Source organism: Bolinopsis microptera, chromosome 13 (genome assembly GCF_026151205.1).
Source record: "Bolinopsis microptera isolate Bmic1 chromosome 13, MBARI_Bmic_1.0, whole genome shotgun sequence".
Lineage (NCBI taxonomy): Eukaryota > Metazoa > Ctenophora > Tentaculata > Lobata > Bolinopsidae > Bolinopsis > Bolinopsis microptera.
Window position 1 is genome coordinate 12,521,351 of NC_087084.1, and position 22,797 is coordinate 12,544,147.

Here is a 22,797-nt window from a genome sequence, read left to right on the forward strand (position 1 = left end):
TTATCTTGGATACTCAGGTGACACGCCGGATCCTTAGTTCAGATCACAAAGTTGAATGTTAGCTCTCGACATATAATCTAATGTAAGCTGGTTAAATACCTTACATATTCGCCCATTGGCCCCATTGAACCCGTTGGCGTTACGAGATAAGATTCCAGTACTGTCGGTGATGATTTGCAACTACTTCCACTATCTTATAGAGTGTGCGGATTAAATACCAATGTTTTGTTTGTTTTAAGTCCGTGTTGTTGTTTGTGCCATTTTCACCACGAGACTTTTGCAAATCGACAATTTGCTACAGGAAGTATTTATGAACCTAACAAATTTAGATATCCTACTCCATAGATTACTCAGTTACAATTTCAATCACAATTATGTTGATATTATATAAAAGCTGATCGGTTGGATTAATAAAATATTATCATATTAGTGCTGGTACACATCTCGTGATTGTTTTGTGTTTGCAGTATGGCTGTGATGCCATTTCTGCTGGGTTCACATCATGTTGTTTCTACTCAATACCCTGTTTTCTACAAACAGTATGCCTGCTGACGTATATAGAACGAGAGTCATCTGGCCAGTAGCCATAATCCCATCCAGTATACAATAAACCTGCACGACGATTAATATATATATATATAGGAAGATTAATAGGAAGATATATAACAGTTTATATTGAGTTGGTGAGACTGAGAGCCTGGAAATATCAAAAACTTATTCGATGCTATATGAGTAAGAATTGTTTGAAGTTTGTATTGATATCCTGAAAACTTGTGCGATCTTTGAGCTGAAGTGCAACAAACAACACCACCACGCTCCCATCATTTTTCCACTACGTTGCACTTGCATCACTGATCACGTAGCCACCTTTAAGTCAATTACAAATTACAATATTCAATGTAACTATAAACTTGTTTAACCGCTCTTTGAACAAGTGACCAGATCTTACCCAGGTTGAACATTATCTTGGATACTCAGGTGACATACCGGATCCTTGGTTCAGATCACAAAGTTGAATGTTAGCTCTCGACATATTATCTAATGTAAGCTGGTTAAATTTAAATAAATACCTTACCTATTCGCCCATTGAGAGATATGAGCAATTTGATATTTAAACAGTATCAAATTGTTTATAATGTCAAATGTGCTCCTGTACCTTTTTATACAAATATGCAAATTATTACGATCATTTCTACATATAGAAATTATAAAAAATAACTTAACCTAGCTTGCTGGCCTATTGCTTGCTACTCTCACGTATAATGCGAGAAGCTCAAAAAGAGCGCCGCGCATTGGGACTGACGTGCCAGGTTACATTACAGACTGATTATGGTCAGCTACAATCTACATGTAATACTATTCTGATATTCAGTTGAATATTTTAACCTACAGTATACTAATACTACAGGGTGGCCCAAAAGTGACTACCCACACGCAACCTTTTAATAACTCACGTAATTCGTCTCCAAATTGCACCAAAATTTCAGAGATTATAGATATGGGTCAAACTTAGATTTCCTGAAAGTTTCGTAAGCCACGCCCAATTACAGTGGGCGTGGCGTGACACTCCCTCTTTTTCACTATTGTCTTCATAAAATGAGAACGCTTTAAGCTAAGAACTCCACATTTTTTGCACACATTTGGCTTGATAATTTAAAACCTTTCCCAAAGTTTCAAGTTCATTGTTCAAAATTTGGCTGAGTTATGACCATTTCAAAATTCATCGGAAACGTGATCCGAGCACTCAGTCAGTGATCTCTGCACTTGGTTAATGGCCTGTTTGGCTCACATGCACCGCTTGATTGGTTGCAGGGCTTGTTAGCCCTGCTAGTCACAGGTTCGTTCCTTACAATCGATAAAAAGGAATGAACTATCCATTGAATTATCGAAAATGGTTCACTATCCTCCCTATACTGCGGAACAACGATTGTTTGTCTACCTGAACAAAGAGAATGGGGAGTTCTGTCCTCAGCTTAAACGACAATTTCAAATGAAATTCAACCGACCATCCCCTTGCCGGAAAAGCTGCTTTGATATGCATCACAAGATCAAGTTCACTTTTTCTGCAAACGATCGGCGAAGAGTCGGCAGAAGACGAACTGCGAGGACCGAAGAAAACATCACCATGGCATGGTTGTTTGTGACGTGATGGATACACCTAAAATTGGCACCCGAAAACGAGCTCCTGCCTTAGACCTCAGCAGAACATCCCTTCAACGAATCCTAAAGCGAGATCTTTCTAACCGGGCCTATCGGATCACAAAGAAACACCAACTTTTAGACCGTGACTCCTGATTTTCCTGAAAAGGTCACGATCTGGTGCGCCATCAGTTCTCGTGGAATCCTAGGACCTTACTTTTACGAAGAATTTGGTGTTTTCCTGTCTAGCAAAGTCATTATCGGTATCCAATCAATCATGATCAGGTCGTCATCTCCTCAGTATGTTTGGTAAAGCCTAATGAACCTCATTAATACAGCTAACGCCTTACTCTTGATCAGATTGGGTGACGAGATCACTGATTGAGTGCAGAGATCACTGACTGAGTGCTCGGATCACGTTTCCGATGAATTTTGAAATGGTCATTACTCAGCCAAATTTTGAACAATGAACTTGAAACTTTGGGAAAGGTTTTAAATTATCTAGCCAAATGTGTGCAAAAAATGTGGAGTTCTTAGCTTAAAGCGTTCTCATTTTATGAAGACAATAGTGAAAAAGAGGGAGGGTCACGCCACGCCCACTGTAATTGGGCGTGGCTTACGTAACTTTCAGGAAATCTAAGTTCGACCCATATCTATAATCTCTGAAATTTTGGTGCAATTTGGAGACGAATTACGTGAGTTATTAAGAGGTTGCGTGTGGGTAGTCACTTATGGGCCACCCTGTATTATAGTATACTGTATAATACCGTATAATACAGATCCGCGCATAGTGATAGAGTAGTCTTAATATTGCTACACATTGCACATCTCTTTCACACTCACAGAAAGCCGTGCTGAACTCTGAAGAGAGCTAGAGATAATATATCAATTATATATTCATAACACTAAGTTACTAGAAACAAACATTTCGTCCGTGATCAGACGTTCATGTCCGCCCCGTTGTCTTATCTTTACGTACTGTGAGTCCGCAACATTCCAGTATCCGTGCACTACGAGAACAGAGAATCATTGTCTGAAGTTTGAACATGTATCCCACGTCTGTTTGGTCTCGGCAGTTAAACAAATAAAACAATTTCTTGAAGGAACGCAATTCAAACAACCCCAAAACAACAATTTTCAGTTCAAATGATCAAAACCATTGTTACCAGGCTATTCTCATAACCTATCGCATTCAGTGGACACAGCACTAGATTCCGACGCGCTCTCAACCACAAAAGTACCTAATTTTACATACAGAACACGATCTTAGCAAACATCATAGGTTCAAAATAAGTCCGGAATTTCTGTGCACGTGGAGAGTAGTCGGAATCACGTGTGCATGTCACTACAGCTGATAAAGTTAATACCCGGACCAGTTTACTCCGCTAGTCAACCTGCCAGTTAGCATCCATTCTAAAAAGCGCACTTAAACCATTCTACTGGCACCGGCTCATCGCTAGTTACATTTTCGGAGATGTGGTGTCTATTTGGTATCGTAGGAATGAAATTAATGAGGGCTCTCAGAAAATTTAATAACGCAACCTGTGAGAAATTTCAAATTTGTTCATAGATTTTGCCGAACATTTGAATTCAAGATGATTTTAATGGTGAGCGTGATTTAGAGAATGAAAATTTCGTAGATTTTTACGTTAAAAAAAAAGTTAAAGTAACTCTGTTATTTTGAGTAGTGCAGTGTACTACTTACTAAACGATCTATTTGACCAATTTCAAATGAAATATTGAACACCATTTCAAACTATGTACTTAACCATGACATTGGAATTATGTCGTTAAAACTTATCTGTTGAAATTGCGATGAGCCGAAATGTGCCTCAAAATCGTGGGATTTTATCATGAAGTAGTAGTTAAGTACTTATCTCACTGTAAGGAGAATTCTAATGTAAGGGCAACTTACTAAATTTTAAAGCTTAAAATTGTAGACCAAATAACGACGTCACCAGAAACGATGTCGTGACGAAACAGACTTCATGTCATAAAACATGGTATCTGACGTCATTAAACATGAGATATGACGTCATTAAACGTGATTTATGACGTCATTAAGTAGCGCCCTTCTTATCTCCTATCTACTCACGCCACACATATATAAATTTTTCAAACAAAATTCGCAATGTAAATAAAGAAAGTAAATCGCTAGGCAACGTAGCAAAATGGTCTTTTACAACTTTGTGTAAATCATACTAAAGTGTTCGGGTGTCTTAACACGTTCCAATATCGAAAATGCTTCCCGTGCCTTAAAAATCTGTTATCAATAAAAATATACTTGTCGCAATTAAAGAAATATTTTCCATGATCACGTACAAAACAGGAAATTTGACGGTGTAAACTTGAGACGGGAAGCATTTTCAACTAACACTCGCAGCTCTTTTCTCGTCTCAGAGCACATGAATAATGTAGGGAGGTGTGCGCGCGCTGCACGCTTAGGTTGTCATGACAACGCGGCACGTTGGAGCAGGGTTAGGAGTGACTACTGGTTACTACTGGAGGAAGGAATGTGCCCATTGTCTGGGGAATGGGAGATGGGGGCGCTTCTGGTACCACCTGAAACGGTGTTGGTATTGCAGTCTGATGGAATGCACGTGCTAGTTCATTATTAATGTTCATACTGCGATCCTTATCACATCTTGGGACCAATTGCCATATTACTTAAAATTTCGCAATCCATAATTAGATGAGAAACGTCAAGTTAATCTTAATAAATAAAAATTGAAGTAAGAATATTTCCTAACCGGGGGCTGCATTTTCTCGCTCTTAGTCCGCTTGGGAGGTTGTTTGAGATAAAGATCTTCTGATAACTGCAACACGTCTACTCTCAGATCAGCCCGGTACGATAAACACTTTCTTATAAACGTCTGAGGTGGAATTATAAATACTTTCTTATAAACGTCTGAGGTGGAATTATAAACACTTTTTTATAAACGTCTAGGGTGGTACGATAAACACTTTCTTATAAACGTCTGAGGTGGTACGATAAACACTTTCTTATAAACGTCTGAGGTGCAGTGGAATTATAAACAGTTCGCTACAAACGTCTTGGGTGAACTTGAAGAAACTTTTATTTTTCTAGCTAATCAGAAAGTGAGATATTAAATAATTACGTTAACTAGACGTTAACTAAACAAATTGTACCCCGTAAGAAATTCATGACAGAAAATCAACTGCAGTGCTAACTGCTAGGGATAATCAATGAAAAGGTTGATAAATAAATATACAATAAACTAACCTTGGCTTCCTGTGATATCTTAGGGGAAGCTGGAAACTCCACTTCCTTAGCTTTCAAGATAGTGTTGAACTTGAGGATAGCGTCTTGTGCCATGTTGTTACCGAATGGCTTCTTGCCATATAAACACTGCGATATTTAATGTTATAAACAATGATTGCAAAAAGTTCATCTTTATAAACGCTTGAATGCTCATAATTTTGGAGGAATTGAAAATAAATATTGAAACATAAAACTAGTTAAAATTTTCCCTTTAAATTGCAGAAATGTTGAAATTACTAGTATAGTTGAAATATTTGGGTAAAATGCTAGATTCTATCTGGCGAAAATCGACTTGAATAAATAACAATTAAATTCAATACCTGATAAAAGATGACTCCTATAGACCAGACATCTACTTTGCTGGATATCTTGGGTGACTCTGTAAAACACTCTGGAGGTAAGTACCAGTATGTGCCGGCTCCTGTAGGAATTTCAGTTATTTTAGTGTAAATTATTATACTGACAGGTGTGTTTGAGCTTGTTATGTATAAGCGGGCTTAGTGATACAGTTTCACAATTCATTCGAATAATAATTATAGTAAATATACAAATTGCAGAGTTGTAACCATACTGCTTACACGAAACTACGAAAAAGTGGGATGCGACGACAACATATAATATTAGGAGCAGTAAATAAAAACAAAGCACTAATTCTGTTTTAACCTTGAGAAGTAAGCTCCATACCACCGTCGTGACTATTCTCCATTATTTTACTGAGACCAAAGTCTGTTATCTTTAGGCTGCCGATAAAGTCTCCCTTACCCACCAGCAGAATATTCCCTGGAAGGAGAATTACAGGGTTAAAAACGAAGTGATTCATCAACAATTAGGCTGATGAACTTGAATGATCTTTAAAAACAAAATTGGATACTACAAAATAACACGAAAAGTCTTTTCAGTTAGTGTTATCTAACTAACGACAATACAACAATTTGACTCAAAATAAGATAAGAACAATAATAACGAACAAACCTGGTTTAAGATCGTAGTGAATAACAGGGTTTTTCTTGAGGTTAAGATACTTAAGAGCGCTTACTATCTGCATTATAATACAACGAGCTTCTTGCTCCCTAACACCTGGTAAAATTGCAGACTTATTAAACAAGTTTTATTCTTACACGAATTATAATTGAAATTGCGTTTTATTAATCCAAATATCGAAACATCTATCTTGTTTATATCTAGAGGTATCTTCTAATCTTTAATATCTATAATTATTTAGACATCATCAGTCTGGCTCACTTTTATTCTGCTTAAGGTAGAAGTCCAAGTCGTTGCCATCACAGAACTCTAGCACCGTACAGAATGACATCTGATCTATCTCGAACACGTCAAACAGTGATACGATGTGAGGGTGATTTAAACTCTTCTGAATGTCATACTCCCGAACTGAAGTAGAATTATAATAAATTTAAACTTCTTGAAAGAAAAAAAGAAATTAGTTGATAAATATTCGTTACACTTACTCCCACAAAACTACAAATGTATACCAAATGTATACCAAATGTATACCAAATGTATACCAAATGTATACCAAATGTATACCAAATGTATACGTTTAGAGTTTTCTGTAGTAGTGGAACAGCAATACTAAGGTAATGGGACTATTACCTTAGTATTGCTGTTCCACTACTACAGAAATAATCCCGATAACACTCGACCTCTGCCTGATCCAGAGGATATCACCATTTTACCTTCACACAGACATCGAACGCTGTACGAAGATGATGATCAGACCTCATTATTAAGTTTAGAGTTTTCACTTAAAATTTAAAATAGTAGGTACATACCAGCATGTTTCAAATAGTTGGCGCGTTTCTCGTCTTTCCACTCACTCGCAAGCTGGTGAACTTTACAAGCAACATAACGCTGTCCTTCGAAATCGTACGCTTTATGGACTTCACTGAACCCACCCTTACCTGGGACGAGGTGGTATGATTGGGATGTAAAATGTACGCTTAATCCTCGTAAATAATAACTTGAACTAAAAGAATTTCTGGTATTTACTGGTCAGTAACTTTACCACTTACCAATTAAGTGTAGCAGGAGGTACCGCCCATTCTTCAGGGTGGGATTATCTTTAAATCTGGAAGGTCATGATGTGTTGAGAACGCAACACAATTTTACTAACAATCTAGAAAATGATGTAACACAATTATTTTTGGTCATGTTATGAATTAATTTCTATTTTCGGTTAAACAGTACCCATTCTTATAACACTACACTCATTGCCCTTCTTTTACCTGCTGTTGTTTTCAGCCTGTATTCGTTTGCTCTCTCTCATGTGAAGTTGACACTCTTGTTGCAGTTTCTCGATCTCGGTCTGAACAGTGTATCGATTAAACGATAAAATAATGATATTCGAAGCAAACGAGATTTATTTATTACAAAATAAGAGCTAGAGGTGGTTTAAAATAACCAATTAGAACCCAGTGTTCCTTTCACCTGACACAAACCAACAAATCAGAACACAGTAGCTCACCTGAATATCGAGCTCCTCCTTCTTGAGTGCAGCAGCTTTTATCTTCAGAATTTCTTCCATTTCGTGAAGCTCCTGCTGGTCTATGACCGGTGTAACATCCCCAGAAATCCTTTTATTTTCCTTCTTAGGAGTCGGACCGTTCATCATTTTACCTAAATTATACACTGGTTCAGATCATATTAGGAGTAATAAATAAACTGAGCCAAAATCTTAACTTAAGCAACGCCTTAAATGCTATTATTCAGTTTCGTTCCAACTTAAGTAAAGAAAAATAGTAAAATTACGACATTAGAACAGGGATCAGATGCTAACAAAGATTTTCGGACTGAACTATTTATAACGTCGCACTTACGTTTTTGACGAAGAACTTTCTGATCGTTTTCTAAACTCTCTTTGTTCTGTTTAAATCGTTCGACTCTCTGTTTGTGTTCTCGAAACGCATAACTGAAAGGAAATGTTAAGGTATTTTACTTTTACATAACTGAAAGGAAATGTTAAGGTATTTTACTTGGACCGGAGAGTAGAAGAATTGAAATGCAGCGTCACAAATCAGGCGTGATAGGATGCGAATTACAAACCAACTAATTTAATCATAAATAAACATAAATTAGTCCGTGAACAGAAAAATTACAATATTAACTACACAATGGCGGACTAGTAAACAGTATAATTAACACCAATTAACCTATTAATTAATTAATTACAATAAAGACAAGCTAACCCGTTCACCCAGTCTTCTTGGTAGTGAGCTCCTGATCTAACAGTATTATATTGTCCTAATCTCAACTTGTTGTTATTACACCTCTCCCGCGACTGCTTACTGTATCTGTCCACCTGAGGTCAAGAAAAATTAGCAACTTACTTGAAACATAATAAATCACGTGTTGTTTGTTTTCCAACACCGCACAGCATGGTCGTGGTCTAAAACGATTCACTCTTGTGAATTTACGATATGCAATGATCTTAATATGCATTGATAGTACAACATAGCACTTAATCTTTAACAAGAGCATGCGATATGAGTTTAGCTGTATATAATGCAGGGACAAAAGAAAATCGCGATCATTTTCCCCAAAAATCGCGATACCGCGATTTTTAACAGACTATACATAAGACTATACATAAAATTTGTCGCAAATAATGGGAAAAACTACCTTTTCGAGGAGGAGCATTTTCAGCTCTTTTTGGCACTCAGAGTATCTGTGGCTCTCTTGCTCCAACTCTCTGGTGAACTCTGCCTCCCTCTGCTTGTACTGATTCTGAAAAGAAAAGGTTGAAGATTGAGTGTTTCTTGGAACTGCATGCTGTTAAATAGAACTGATAACACGAACCTTGTTTAGCCATTAGCTGATTTTATAATCCAATTAAAAAGTGAATTTCATTTTCAGGGTGAATTTCATAACAAAATATATCAAGATATTTCAATTTACCCCAGAAAAGGTACAAACCTGGAGGTTTTCAATAGTTCTGCGCAGCTCCAGCTCAACAAGTTGAGATGATTCTGAAGGGGGCGGCATTCTGCTCTCTTCTAATCTCCGCAAGTCTTGCGCTGTGACCACAGTCTGTGGGGTATAACATCTGGTTTATATGGTGTACTGTAACCAATGTGACGGATAGCCCAAATCATAGGACTAAAACATACCTGTTCCAGGTAGACTGATCATTGATCAACGTGAGCACGTGATCAAATTATTTTATGATTTTTTTGCCATGTTAAAAATTATTGCCGACGACACTAAAATAATACTACACGTACAACCCAAACTTTACGATATAATCTCTTGTCGTTTAACAGATTTAACGGTCAAATATCCTGGCAGTACCCCCCCTCCCCTGCTACCCCGTCTAACCTGACAAGCTGACTCGTTAGTACAGGAAGTGTTCGAATGAAAGGAAGAGTTGGAGTCGTTAGCGCTGCTAGCTCCCGCTCTCAGATATAGGGGTTCCTGGTTCCCTGTACTCGGTCTCCCATTGTTAGCTCCAGCTCCGTCCTGCTGTTATCATGATGTTGGGATATTGTTTGGCAAGTCTTATAGTAGTATTATGTTAATTTTTCCGCGGAATATCTAATCGTTGCTATGAAATAGCCCCCTTCCTCAGTTATCTGATATGCTTGAACTGCACTTCTCACTCTGATCATGCTGCCGTAGCCACATAATAGTAAAAAAAGCAACTTACGCTGTCGGAGTATATAAGGACAGATTCTGGTTTCCTGGCATTTCCGTTTAAATTGTCCAGTTGGGGGTTGTTGCTCTGAAAATAAATCTGTTAGAGGAAAAGCAAAACTGATAAAATCACAAAACTAAGAAATACCTTTCATGAGAAATGTAATTACACGAATGGTAAAATCTACATATTCTTAATTATCCAATTAACATGAGAACTTATCTTCTACGGAGTCACATACGATTACAGCATTTTAAGTAAACCGAGATCCAACTACCAAAAAACCAGTTGATGTAAAATACCTTGAAATATTCACTGATCTTTCTACCGCTACGGTTACCAGGACTTTTAACGCCGTCCATGTCGAGTCGGCGCCGTTTCCTGTCGGCAAGGGATCCAGCCGGGGACAAGATACCGTCTTGTGAGATGCTGTTATCACTGAACTCATGTAGTCCTAAACTCTGTTTGGGAGGGGTCGGTTACGTTCAGAGTTTGCGGTATTGGGAAATTTCAACCAGCGAACAAAATATATTTATCTTAAGTTATAGATAATAACATAACTGTTGAATGCCTAATTAAAATTTAATAAAAATAAAAATAGATTAATATAACTTGAGAGTTGTGAAAGAATTGAAACGCACCTTAGAATCTGAATCAAGTTTTCTCGGCGGCATGACTGGCTGAATCGGCGAAGAGTTCTGAAAATACATCAAACTGTACTCAATACCACACACCAAAGTCACCCCACATAATCACATACAACAACCAAACTAATGAAGCTAAATACGAGTGTCAAGTTCCCCCTTCACAGGAAATCTAACCAGTGTACTGGCTATACACTGTGGTATGCAAGATTAATTATACATTGTATGGATATATGACATTGTACCTTGTGTCTGGCTATAAATAGATATCGCTTATTACCTTTCCGACAAATCGTGCTTCTAACATCTCCCTTTTCTGAGGATCTAGACCTTTGGGAGCATTAGGGGCTGAAAGGAATAATTTAGAGAAGAACCGAAAATAGTCTCCTACATAGTAAAAATGTGATTTACAGACCAAATATTTTACGCCAGTCTAACTTAGCAACGAAAATAATGATAAGAACATGACATTAGTAGTGTCTGATATGTACAGAGCGGACGGTCGTAAGGAAACAAAGAGATTGATATAAGAGACACTCCACACAACGCTTATTAACATTGTAACCGTGCACGTCACTCTTATCAAATATCAATCTCTATACTCGGCTGAACACAATTTCTACAATTGCGCCTTTTTGAGCGCGCGTAAAGCTAAATGTTGAAGATAGGGTACTTTTCATACTATTTGTTACTGAAATTGTGTGCTTTAATCTGGCGCGTAGCCGCGCGGCTCAGGAGAGCCATCCTTCTAGATGGAAAGTTAGCTGCAGAACTTAAATTAGCAAATTAAATCAGAAATAGCTGGGGAGAATGGCAAGATAAAGCCGTGTACAGGACTGTTTTCACGGATTACGCAAAAAAATTCCTTCGTTACGGTGAGGGTAAATCACATAGCGACCAGTGCAGGGAACAAGACATAAGAGCGCTTTAAAAACAAACATGCAATACGACAAATACACTCCAATGCATTACACACAAAGTAATTATGTTAATTAGGCTAATTATGTATGAAGTATGACGGTAATGGCAGTGTAACTTCCACCATTTGGTTATCATGGCTATGTGAAACCCACAGACAGGAAATTTAAAAGTCTGATTACAATTGCTGAGAACTTGTTATTAAATGGGAATATTTAAAAACCAAGTCTACTTGTTTTACTGTTTAACTTTTCACAATTTCGCTCACGAAAATAATCGAAAGAGCAAATCAGTTTAGATATGTATGTAGTTAGCTCAACTGAGAGAAATACTGCAAGATGTGGATACTGGAAGAAGAAAGTTTCCAGAAATAAAATTTACAAAAAAAAAAACAATCACAATCACAAGAAGCCTTCTGACCAATTTGTTATTAATAAGCGAATAAAATGAATCAATTACGGCCCGTAAAGCACAAAATTGATAATGAGTTAGTAACTAACAAAACAACAAAGATTTGAAGACGATGAAATACTCCCGACCCAAATTTATGCGAACCAAACCTCTTAGCCGTACGTAATATTACGAAAGTAAAATCTATAAAATATACATTAGTAAATATGCTCCTCTCTAACAACTATAGTAAAAGCAGTAAAATGGAAGAAGAATATTTTCACACATAATTTCTGTAGAACGAGAAACTTAAAAAGGACAAATCACTTTTATTATATATTCACAAACTTACATTACGTTTGTTGTTGTTTGACATTACGTAACACTGCATTGTTCAACTTAAAACACAAATCGTAAAAATAGATGGCGGTATTATTATAATATTGGGATTTGGTACGGTACTAAATTATGTTTGTGATTATGTCTTAAAAAGAAAATCGAAAATAATAAATTTATTTCATTGAAAATCTGACCGATCCTACACAATTACTGAAAACGATTGGACCGGAAAAGTTTTGGGTGTAAAAGTTAATTGGGTACACGATAACCAATAACCGTGTAACATGCACATACATGTGAGTACATTTATATTGGTATACCCAATAGTGAAGAGCTCGTAGTTATTTAAGTTAATGTATATTATTTATGTTATTAAAGTTAATTTATATTATTTAAGTTATTAAAGTCTATTATTTCTAAGCATTATTTAGTTTAATTTTAAATGTGAACTTAAAGATAATCGATTATTGTACAACTAATTACCGATTAAAAGAACACATGTAATCTACAAGACACGAGTGGAAGTGAAAAGTAATTAAAGTTGCAAGCATGGTTTCACAACTCCACTACAACAACTAGATTGTAGTACAAAAGAAGAACAATTCCAGCCAACTAGATGAAACGATACAAAATTATCACAAACGATCACACAGTATTAATAAATCATACAAATAAACTGAACATGTGAGCAATAATGGCAGTTAAACAAAGATAACAGAGCACCGTACAACTGAAGTAACAACAAGTAACAACAAGTAACAACAAGTAACAACAAGTAACAACAAGTAACAACAAGTAACAGCAAGTAACAACAACTAATAACAAGTAATAACAAGTAACAACAAGTAATAACAAGTAATAACAAGTAACAACATGTAACAACAAGTAACAACAAGTAACAACAAGTAACAACATGTAACAACAAGTAACAACAAGTAACAACAACTAATAACAAGTAACAACAAGTAACAACAACTAATAACAAGTAACAACGAGTAACAACACGTAACAACAAGTAACAACACGTAACAACAAGTAACAACAAGTAACACCAAGTAACAACAAGTAACAACAAGTAACAACACGTAACAACAAGTAACAACAAGTAACAACAATTCAAAAGTTCGACAACAACTCATGCGCTGCAACATAATATCAAATAACAAACTGTAACTATCGTACAGTGTACACTTGATAGTACATCGTCCAGTGATAACGGTGGTACAATAAATATGTGCACATATGTGTAACATATGTTATATATAGAAGGGTCGAGAACGTCATTAATATAGCCCAGTTTACTATCTAGCAGTATAAGCAGTATTTTGAGGCCGAGGGAACCGTGGGTTGGGGTACATCGTGTTTTTTTGTCTACTTTTTTTCAGCCGATTTGAAGAATAAAAACATGAGCACCGTTCTATGTATCATTAATTCTAACTTGAAAGATGGCCAAAAGTAAAAACTAAAAAGACTTACAAAATCACTAACGACAGATAGATCCGAAACTAAAAATAGATAAAATATTTCCAAAGCACAATGTATTGCAGTGACGAAAAGCTCAACAAATCCACGTCTACAAAGTGACTGATTGCACATAATATACTCACTAATCATGTATAGTATTCTGTGCGGGACAGTATTATATAAATTATATTATTAAATAAATTATATTATTGTACAAATTATATAAATTATATAAATTATATAAATTATATAAATTGTACAAATTATATAAATTATATTATTATATAAATTATATAAATTATATAAATTATATAAAATATATAAATTATATAAATTATATAAATTATATTATTATATAAATTATATAAATTATATAAAGGGCCCGGCTCCTCATGATGATTACTTTACATTGTGTGTAGTGTGTGTAGCTTACGTTGCAATTATCGAGCTCCCTTATCTTTTGTAACTTAGCGATAAGTTCAGTTTGCTGCTACCGCGTAGTTAGCCTTTGCGTGTGTAATTGTACATTATTATACAAGTACACCATGGAGGATGATCTGAATTTGACCCGATCTCAGAAGAAAATCAAGGATTTCAACTACGATGAAAAGGAAGATGTAGAGGGCTGTACTGAAAGATGGTTCACTTCGATGGCAAGAGAACTGAAATTAGAAAACTTCGAAATTCGTGGAAATATGGACCAGGAAATACTCATGTCTCCGTCTATCTATAAAAGGTATATGGCAAACTGGGTTATGCAAGCAGCAGACCTCGTACGACGGCAGAGTAGTCAGATGAGCGCTATGATGGAAATCGTTGAGTGCCTCAAGACGGAAGCACTAGCAGACAAGGAAAAGATGGTCAGGTTGCAGGACCAGTTGCTAGTGCAGAAGGACGAACAACTACAGTTGTTTAAGACGTCAGTTGAAGAGACAGTACAAACAACGGTGGAGACAGGAATTAAGAGCTACAGTGCAGCTGTACAAAAGAACAGCACAAGTGGCGCGGTCTGCAACAGTAAAATTCTGAAGAATGTAATGAAGAGTGTGGCTGCAGAGGAGGACAGGAGCAAGAATCTGATAGTGTTTGGTCTGAAAGAAGAGGATGAAGAACAGCTACCAGCTCTGGTAACCGCACTATTGGAGGAGATCGGGGAGAAACCTCATTTTGAAGCGACTAGAGTCGGCTGGAAGAGGCCAGGTACGGCTATCCGACCAGTCAAGATCACCGTCCTAAGCTCAACAGCAGTTCATCAGATTCTGATGAAAACAGGGAGACTGAAGATGGCTGATGCACACAAAAATGTATGGATCTGTCCTGATAGATCCAGTGAAGAGCGTGCAGCAAGGAAGAACGTGGTAACTGACCTGAAGAAGAGGAGGGCTGAACAGACTCATCTCGACCACTACATCCGTAACGGGAAGGTCTGTAGCCGGGTTAAGAAGACACCATGATGACGTAATTCATGTTTCTCGGACACCACCGATCAGTATAATATGTACTTGTAGGGGTATTTTAAGAGTTAACGGACGTTATCTGTATTTGAGAGACAATTATATTATATACATACATTATTATTTGATTGTTTCACACTTTTCACATTTCATAATTTTATTACTAGGTGGAGGTGATGTTATTGAGACTTTGGGCGGCCAAAAAACTCCTGTTCTGAAAGTTGTCCTCTGTACTTGTTTCACTGACCCACGCTTTTTAGCATTTATACATTTCGGCCCATTTTATATGTTTGTTCGAATTGCTGTACATTTGTATACTTGCTATTTTGTAAAAGTTTCAAATCAAAATCATATTTTCATGGCAAGTTAGGATAAACAAATAACGGTGTGTAATCGCGTACACAATTAGAAAATACACGAGAGACTAGTTTTCATACTATTCCTGGGTAAAAACATAATTATGCACCCTCTCATGAATCTATCAGCTTAACAACGAAATTTCAGAGACGCAACACACACTGGTGAACATTTAGTATGTTTAAAAGCTTCAAATAAAGTATAATGCGAACGTTTTAATAGCTGATATATAAAGGACCCAATATTTGATAAAGATGGTATAATCAATGTATCATTCTATATTTTAGGACCACAGTAAATAAATGCTGCCTTAGTTCTACTAAATTGAGGTTTCCTATGAACTTTTAGCAAATAGAAGCTATTCCAGCTGTAAAGTGTAAGTATATAACACACAATATAACACAACATACTGCACATATACACACAGTACTTCATTGTAACTATTGATAAATCAAGATCAAAGAGATGCTTCCTTAGAATTGGAGGTTCAATTCTAGGTCCAATTCTGTTTATACTGTACACAAAGGAGCTTAATCATATTGCAAAGAGACATGGATTTAACATCCACATGTACGCAGATGACACCCAACTTTACATTGAGTTTAACCCACTAATTCGAGATCTGTCAACAATCGAAGAGAGAATTACATGTTGTTTTCAAGAAATTAAGAGCTGGATGACCCAAAATAAACTCAAATTAAACCAAAACAAAACAGAAGCTCTTGTAGTACAGACCAAGAACAGTTACTCTTCATGTCCAGTCGACTCAATACAACTTGACAATGCAGCTGACCCTGTGGATGCATCCCACACAGTAAAAAGTTTAGGTGTCCTCTTTGATCAATTCCTTACATTTGAAGATCAAGTCAATTCAATTATCAGTTGTTGCAACATCCATTTGAGGAACCTTCGAGTTATAGGCTCAAAGCTTAACTATGACCTAAAAAGACAGCTCATTCACTGTTTGATCTTTTCAAAACTAGACTATTGCAATGGACTTCTCTATGGTTTACCCGATTTTCTCATAAAGAAACTCCAGAAGGTACAAAATTCCTGTGTACGATATTAAAAAAAGACAAGGTATTAAAAAATGGGACAGTGTCACTCCATTCCTGAAAAAGGCCCATTTTCTTCCAATTAGACAGCGAATAGAGTATAAGATTACTCTAACAGTGTTCAAATGCATCAACAACATAGCTCCAGACTAGACTATATATCACCAAATGCATCGACATCAAGAGTCAACCTGTACGTGTGCTACGAACTGAACAAGACTATTTCCTCCTAAATGTTCCTCCTGTCTCAAATTATAGTAAAACTGAGAGAGGTTTTAGTTACTGTGGACCCTCAGTAAGGAATCAGCTTCCTTATCAACTGAGAACATTGACTGATATTGTCTTTTTTTTAAAGAGACTAAAGACTCATCTACTTGAAAAAGTGTTCATATAAGTATCATATAATATCTTTCTCATACAAACCATACTTCATACACACTAAGTTCTTATGTACATGTTCATGAGTCGCTTTAGATGGCTTGAACTGAATCTCAGGATTTTGAGTTCTTTTTGGCTATAAAGCGATGTTTACATTTCTAGTTATTATTATTATTATTAGTATGTCACTAGTTAACGTTACGTAATACACACACCACAAGTACGATAACACATGGTTAAAGGGACCAGTTAGGAGAGAGTTTCCTGTGTAATTACAACCAGAGGTTGTGTCATAATACATACATCATACAGCACATAATACAGTTACTGTAACGTGTGGTAATACATTTACTGTAACGTGTGGTAATACATTTACTGTAACGTGTGGTAATACATTTACTGTAACGTGTGGTAATACATTTACTGTAACGTGTGGTAATACATTTACTGTAACGTGTGGTAATACATTTACTGTAACGTGTGGTAATACATTTACTGTAACGTGTGGTAATACATTTACTGTAACGTGTGGTAATACAGCACATAATACAGTTACTGTAACGTGTGGTAATACATTTACTGTAACGTGTGGTAATACATTTACTGTAACGTGTGGTAATACAGCACATAATACAGTTACTGTAACGTGTGGTAATACATTTACTGTAACGTGTGGTAATACATTTACTGTAACGTGTGGTAATACATTTACTGTAACGTGTGGTAATACAGCACATAATACAGTTACTGTAACGTGTGGTAATACAGTTACTGTAACGTGTGGTAATACATTTACTGTAACGTGTGGTAATACATTTACTGTAACGTGTGGTAATACAGCACATAATACAGTTACTGTAACGTGTGGTAATACATTTACTGTAACGTGTGGTAATACATTTACTGTAACGTGTGGTAATACAGCACATAATACAGTTACTGTAACGTGTGGTAATACATTTACTGTAACGTGTGGTAATACATTTACTGTAACGTGTGGTAATACATTTACTGTAACGTGTGGTAATACATTTACTGTAACGTGTGGTAATACATTTACTGTAACGTGTGGTAATACATTTACTGTAACGTGTGGTAATACATTTACTGTAACGTGTGGTAATACATTTACTGTAACGTGTGGTAATACATTTACTGTAACGTGTGGTAATACATACAGCACATAATACATTTACTGTAACGTGTGGTAATACATACAGCACATAATACATTTACTGTAACGTGTGGTAATACATTTACTGTAACGTGTGGTAATACATTTACTGTAACGTGTGGTAATACATTTACTGTAACGTGTGGTAATACATTTACTGTAACGTGTGGTAATACATTTACTGTAACGTGTGGTAATACATTTACTGTAACGTGTGGTAATACATTTACTGTAACGTGTGGTAATACAGCACATAATACATTTACTGTAACGTGTGGTAATACAACACATAATACAGTTACTGTAACGTGTGGTAATACATTTACTGTAACGTGTGGTAATACATTTACTGTAACGTGTGGTAATACATTTACTGTAACGTGTGGTAATACATTTACTGTAACGTGTGGTAATACATTTACTGTAACGTGTGGTAATACATTTACTGTAACGTGTGGTAATACATTTACTGTAACGTGTGGTAATACATTTACTGTAACGTGTGGTAATACATTTACTGTAACGTGTGGTAATACATTTACTGTAACGTGTGGTAATACATTTACTGTAACGTGTGGTAATACATTTACTGTAACGTGTGGTAATACATTTACTGTAACGTGTGGTAATACATTTACTGTAACGTGTGGTAATACATTTACTGTAACGTGTGGTAATACATTTACTGTAACGTGTGGTAATACAGCACATAATACATTTACTGTAACGTGTGGTAATACAACACATAATACAGTTACTGTAACGTGTGGTAATACATTTACTGTAACGTGTGGTAATACATTTACTGTAACGTGTGGTAATACATTTACTGTAACGTGTGGTAATACATTTACTGTAACGTGTGGTAATACATTTACTGTAACGTGTGGTAATACATTTACTGTAACGTGTGGTAATACATTTACTGTAACGTGTGGTAATACATTTACTGTAACGTGTGGTAATACATTTACTGTAACGTGTGGTAATACATTTACTGTAACGTGTGGTAATACATTTACTGTAACGTGTGGTAATACATTTACTGTAACGTGTGGTAATACATTTACTGTAACGTGTGGTAATACATTTACTGTAACGTGTGGTAATACATTTACTGTAACGTGTCATAATACATTTACTGTAACGTGTGGTAATACATTTACTGTAACGTGTCATAATACATTTACTGTAACGTGTGGTAATACATTTACTGTAACGTGTCATAATACATTTACTGTAACGTGTGGTAATACATTTACTGTAACGTGTGGTAATACATTTACTGTAACGTGTGGTAATACAGCACATAATACATTTACTGTAACGTGTGGTAATACAGCACATAATACAGTTACTGTAACGTGTGGTAATACATTTACTGTAACGTGTGGTAATACATTTACTGTAACGTGTGGTAATACATTTACTGTAACGTGTGGTAATACATTTACTGTAACGTGTGGTAATACATTTACTGTAACGTGTGGTAATACATTTACTGTAACGTGTGGTAATACATTTACTGTAACGTGTGGTAATACATTTACTGTAACGTGTGGTAATACATTTACTGTAACGTGTGGTAATACATTTACTGTAACGTGTGGTAATACATTTACTGTAACGTGTGGTAATACATTTACTGTAACGTGTGGTAATACATTTACTGTAACGTGTGGTAATACATTTACTGTAACGTGTGGTAATACATTTACTGTAACGTGTGGTAATACATTTACTGTAACGTGTGGTAATACATTTACTGTAACGTGTGGTAATACATTTACTGTAACGTGTGGTAATACATTTACTGTAACGTGTGGTAATACATTTACTGTAACGTGTGATAATACAGCACATAGTACATTTATTGTAACGTGTGGTAATACAGCACATAATACATTTACTGTAACGTGTGGTAATACATTTACTGTAACGTGTGCTAATACAGCACATAGTACATTTATTGTAACGTGTGGTAATACAGCACATAGTACATTTATTGTAACGTGTTTTAAAAACCCTTAGCCGAATAGAGTCCTCTAAAGCCCCCTCAGTAGTAAAACTTAAAAGTTTTATTTAGTAAAAGTGTTAATTAATGAATACCCTTGCAGGTACCACCCGTATTCACATTCAGTATTGAGTCAGGTCATTTTTCAGGATGAGATTGGGGACGGGTTCCCTCAAACAAACAAACAAACAAACAAACAAACAAACAAACAAACAAACAAACAAACAAACAAAATAATAAAAAACAAACAAACAAACAAACAAACAAACAAACAAACAAACAAACAAACAAACAAACAAACAAACAAACAAACAAACAAACAAACAAACAAACAAACAAACAAACAAACAAACAAACAAACAAACAAACAAACAACATGCTACTTACTCGTATCTTTAGAAGGTTTAGTTACATTCCAGGTCTCTACTTCATCCCCATCTATTAGTGTATTCATATGTCACAATCCTTGCAGAAGAAAAAAGTTAGTAATTAGTCAACTAACTTACAGTTTCATTTAAATTTAGCGGTATCCAAAATATCTGCAACTTGTGCGAAGCGGCATATATCGATAAAAAATTACTGAAAGTTTTCTTTTTTATAGTGAGTATAATGAAATATTTGTTTCGCGATGGAACACAATGAAAAAAAATGCTCAACAATCTCCTTTAACCGTTAGTAAACTTCTCTGAAAAAAAGAGGTAATCATTATAGCGAGACAAAGCGAGTATAAATTATCAAACTTATTATTTCAAATAAAATTTTTCCTCAACCAGGAAAATGTTTTCTAGTAGTACATTATAAAACTCTAAAAAGCTAAAAATCGTTCAAATTCAAAACAATATCTGGGGTGCTTGTTATTTCCCAAAATCCACAATACGTTCCCAGAACAAGTGTTAATGTTGCGCACTGTTCATTCTGAATGATTCTATTTTTGCATGATATGTGCGAAAAAAGGAAGTTTAACTAACATGATTATGTTCGGAGAGTCTAGTACTGATATGATGTAAGAATTCAAACATCTACATGCATTGTGGAACGTTTTTCTACCAAATTCCAGAACACGTGGGCGATGATTATTGCTGACGTGTTGAGGAGGAGGGTAACGTTCGACAGCCACAAACACACTATTAGCTGGATACAAGCACGTGTCCAAACATACATACCTCAACTTCTTCTGCCTTACAAACATGTAAGTTTTAACTGATTAACCCAATAAAATTTAACCCTCCCTAATTTTTTCCCAAAAAAACATAATAATTCCCCGAGAAACAGTTGAGTTGATCGCCAAATTCCGGATTGCACAAGTTTGAACACAAACAAACAATTAATCGTTATTTAATGAAAGAACAGGGTCACTTCTCTGAGATACATGTAGAATAACAACCAACTAAGACATTAACATTACAAACGACAGCTATCCACTTGAACGACGTCTTGATCTCCGAATGATGATGAGTGACGTCCATATTTGGTTCTGCGTGTCGTGATTCTCAGATATTGCCCTGAGGGCGACTCTTTTTTATGCTCTACAACTCTTGACAAAACACTGATGACGTCACCAACTCAACATTCCCCCAATAGCATTCCGCACCCAACATAACAACCCTTGACCAGCAAACTGCTCCACCCCACTTCTCATCCCACTGAATAAACTGACCACATTCTTGACATACTTTACAGCATACAGTACCATAAACTTTACACGTTCTCCAAGAAAGATATATAATTAGATAGCTCTGATAACCCGATCACAGTTTTGGAGGGGCACTTTTCTGGTACAGTCGGGAACACAAACTCCTCCTGCACGTTGTTCTGCGCGCTATTCTGCGCACTGTTCCCTGCGCACTCCTCGCGCCGCCACCCCAAACTATCAACAGTCTCCCTGGCACCCTCCCTGCTACTCAGCCCCGTCATAGTCTGAAACTCTGCTAACGATAAGGACTTGTAGGTAACTGATATAGTGTGTAACGTCCGGCGTGTATAACTTGACAGTACCAATGTTTCTAGTGAGGTTGGTGAGGGGACGCTGTATACATTAGGGTAGTCCTCCAGTATCATGGCGCGTCCTATACTCCACATTCGCGTGAGTTCAGTGTGTGATTTGAGGGAAGAGGGTACTCGTAGCCACAGAAGTCGAGCCTCGTCTGAATCACCCTGTAGAGTGGCGGGTTAGTTTTACTAATAGTGGGTTAGTTTTACTAAAAGTGGGTTAGTTTTACTACTACTAAAGAGCCAGGTGTTCCTTAACATAACCGAGAAATACAGAGTGCAAGTAGTGAGTGAGCGACTAAAATGCTAATGTTACCTTGGCAACTAGTTGGTTTGCAAATGCCCTGTTATCTACCTTTATAAGATATTCTGTTATATACCTTGATAAGATGAGCTGCTAATAAAAACTTGTAAGTGTCCGGCGAGATGTCTCGACTTGTGTTGATCTCCTCCTCTAGACAACGCGATATCACTTTGTCTGTTGAACCTTTACGTAACAGTGCTATCTTCTCTGATGCCTACAAAGAGGTCGGTGTTAATCTGAAATCATC

General features: G+C 36.3%; 1 protein-coding gene across 2 annotated transcripts; it reads right to left on the minus strand.

Annotated features, from left to right (window-relative positions):
* Positions 1–3,238: 3,238 nt before the first annotated feature.
* Positions 3,239–20,724, minus strand: LOC134825153 (serine/threonine-protein kinase tousled-like 2). Of its 2 annotated transcripts, none has more exons than XM_063837297.1 (21): positions 20,645–20,724; positions 10,995–11,062; positions 10,712–10,768; positions 10,373–10,531; positions 10,083–10,157; positions 9,755–9,895; positions 9,353–9,466; positions 9,059–9,163; positions 8,626–8,738; positions 8,257–8,348; positions 7,905–8,056; positions 7,666–7,745; positions 7,453–7,508; positions 7,213–7,341; positions 6,665–6,811; positions 6,395–6,499; positions 6,086–6,202; positions 5,743–5,843; positions 5,384–5,509; positions 4,890–5,012; positions 3,239–4,701 (listed from the first exon to the last, which is right to left on the minus strand). In XM_063837297.1, exons 1-21 carry the CDS (start codon positions 20,709–20,711, stop codon positions 4,618–4,620), a joined length of 2,211 nt encoding a protein of 736 aa, XP_063693367.1. In that variant the 5' UTR covers positions 20,712–20,724; the 3' UTR covers positions 3,239–4,617. The 2 variants fall into 2 exon arrangements, with proteins under 2 accessions (XP_063693367.1, XP_063693366.1); XM_063837296.1 differs by having other exon boundaries at positions 9,755–9,898.
* Between the last annotated feature and the right edge of the window lie 2,073 nt (positions 20,725–22,797).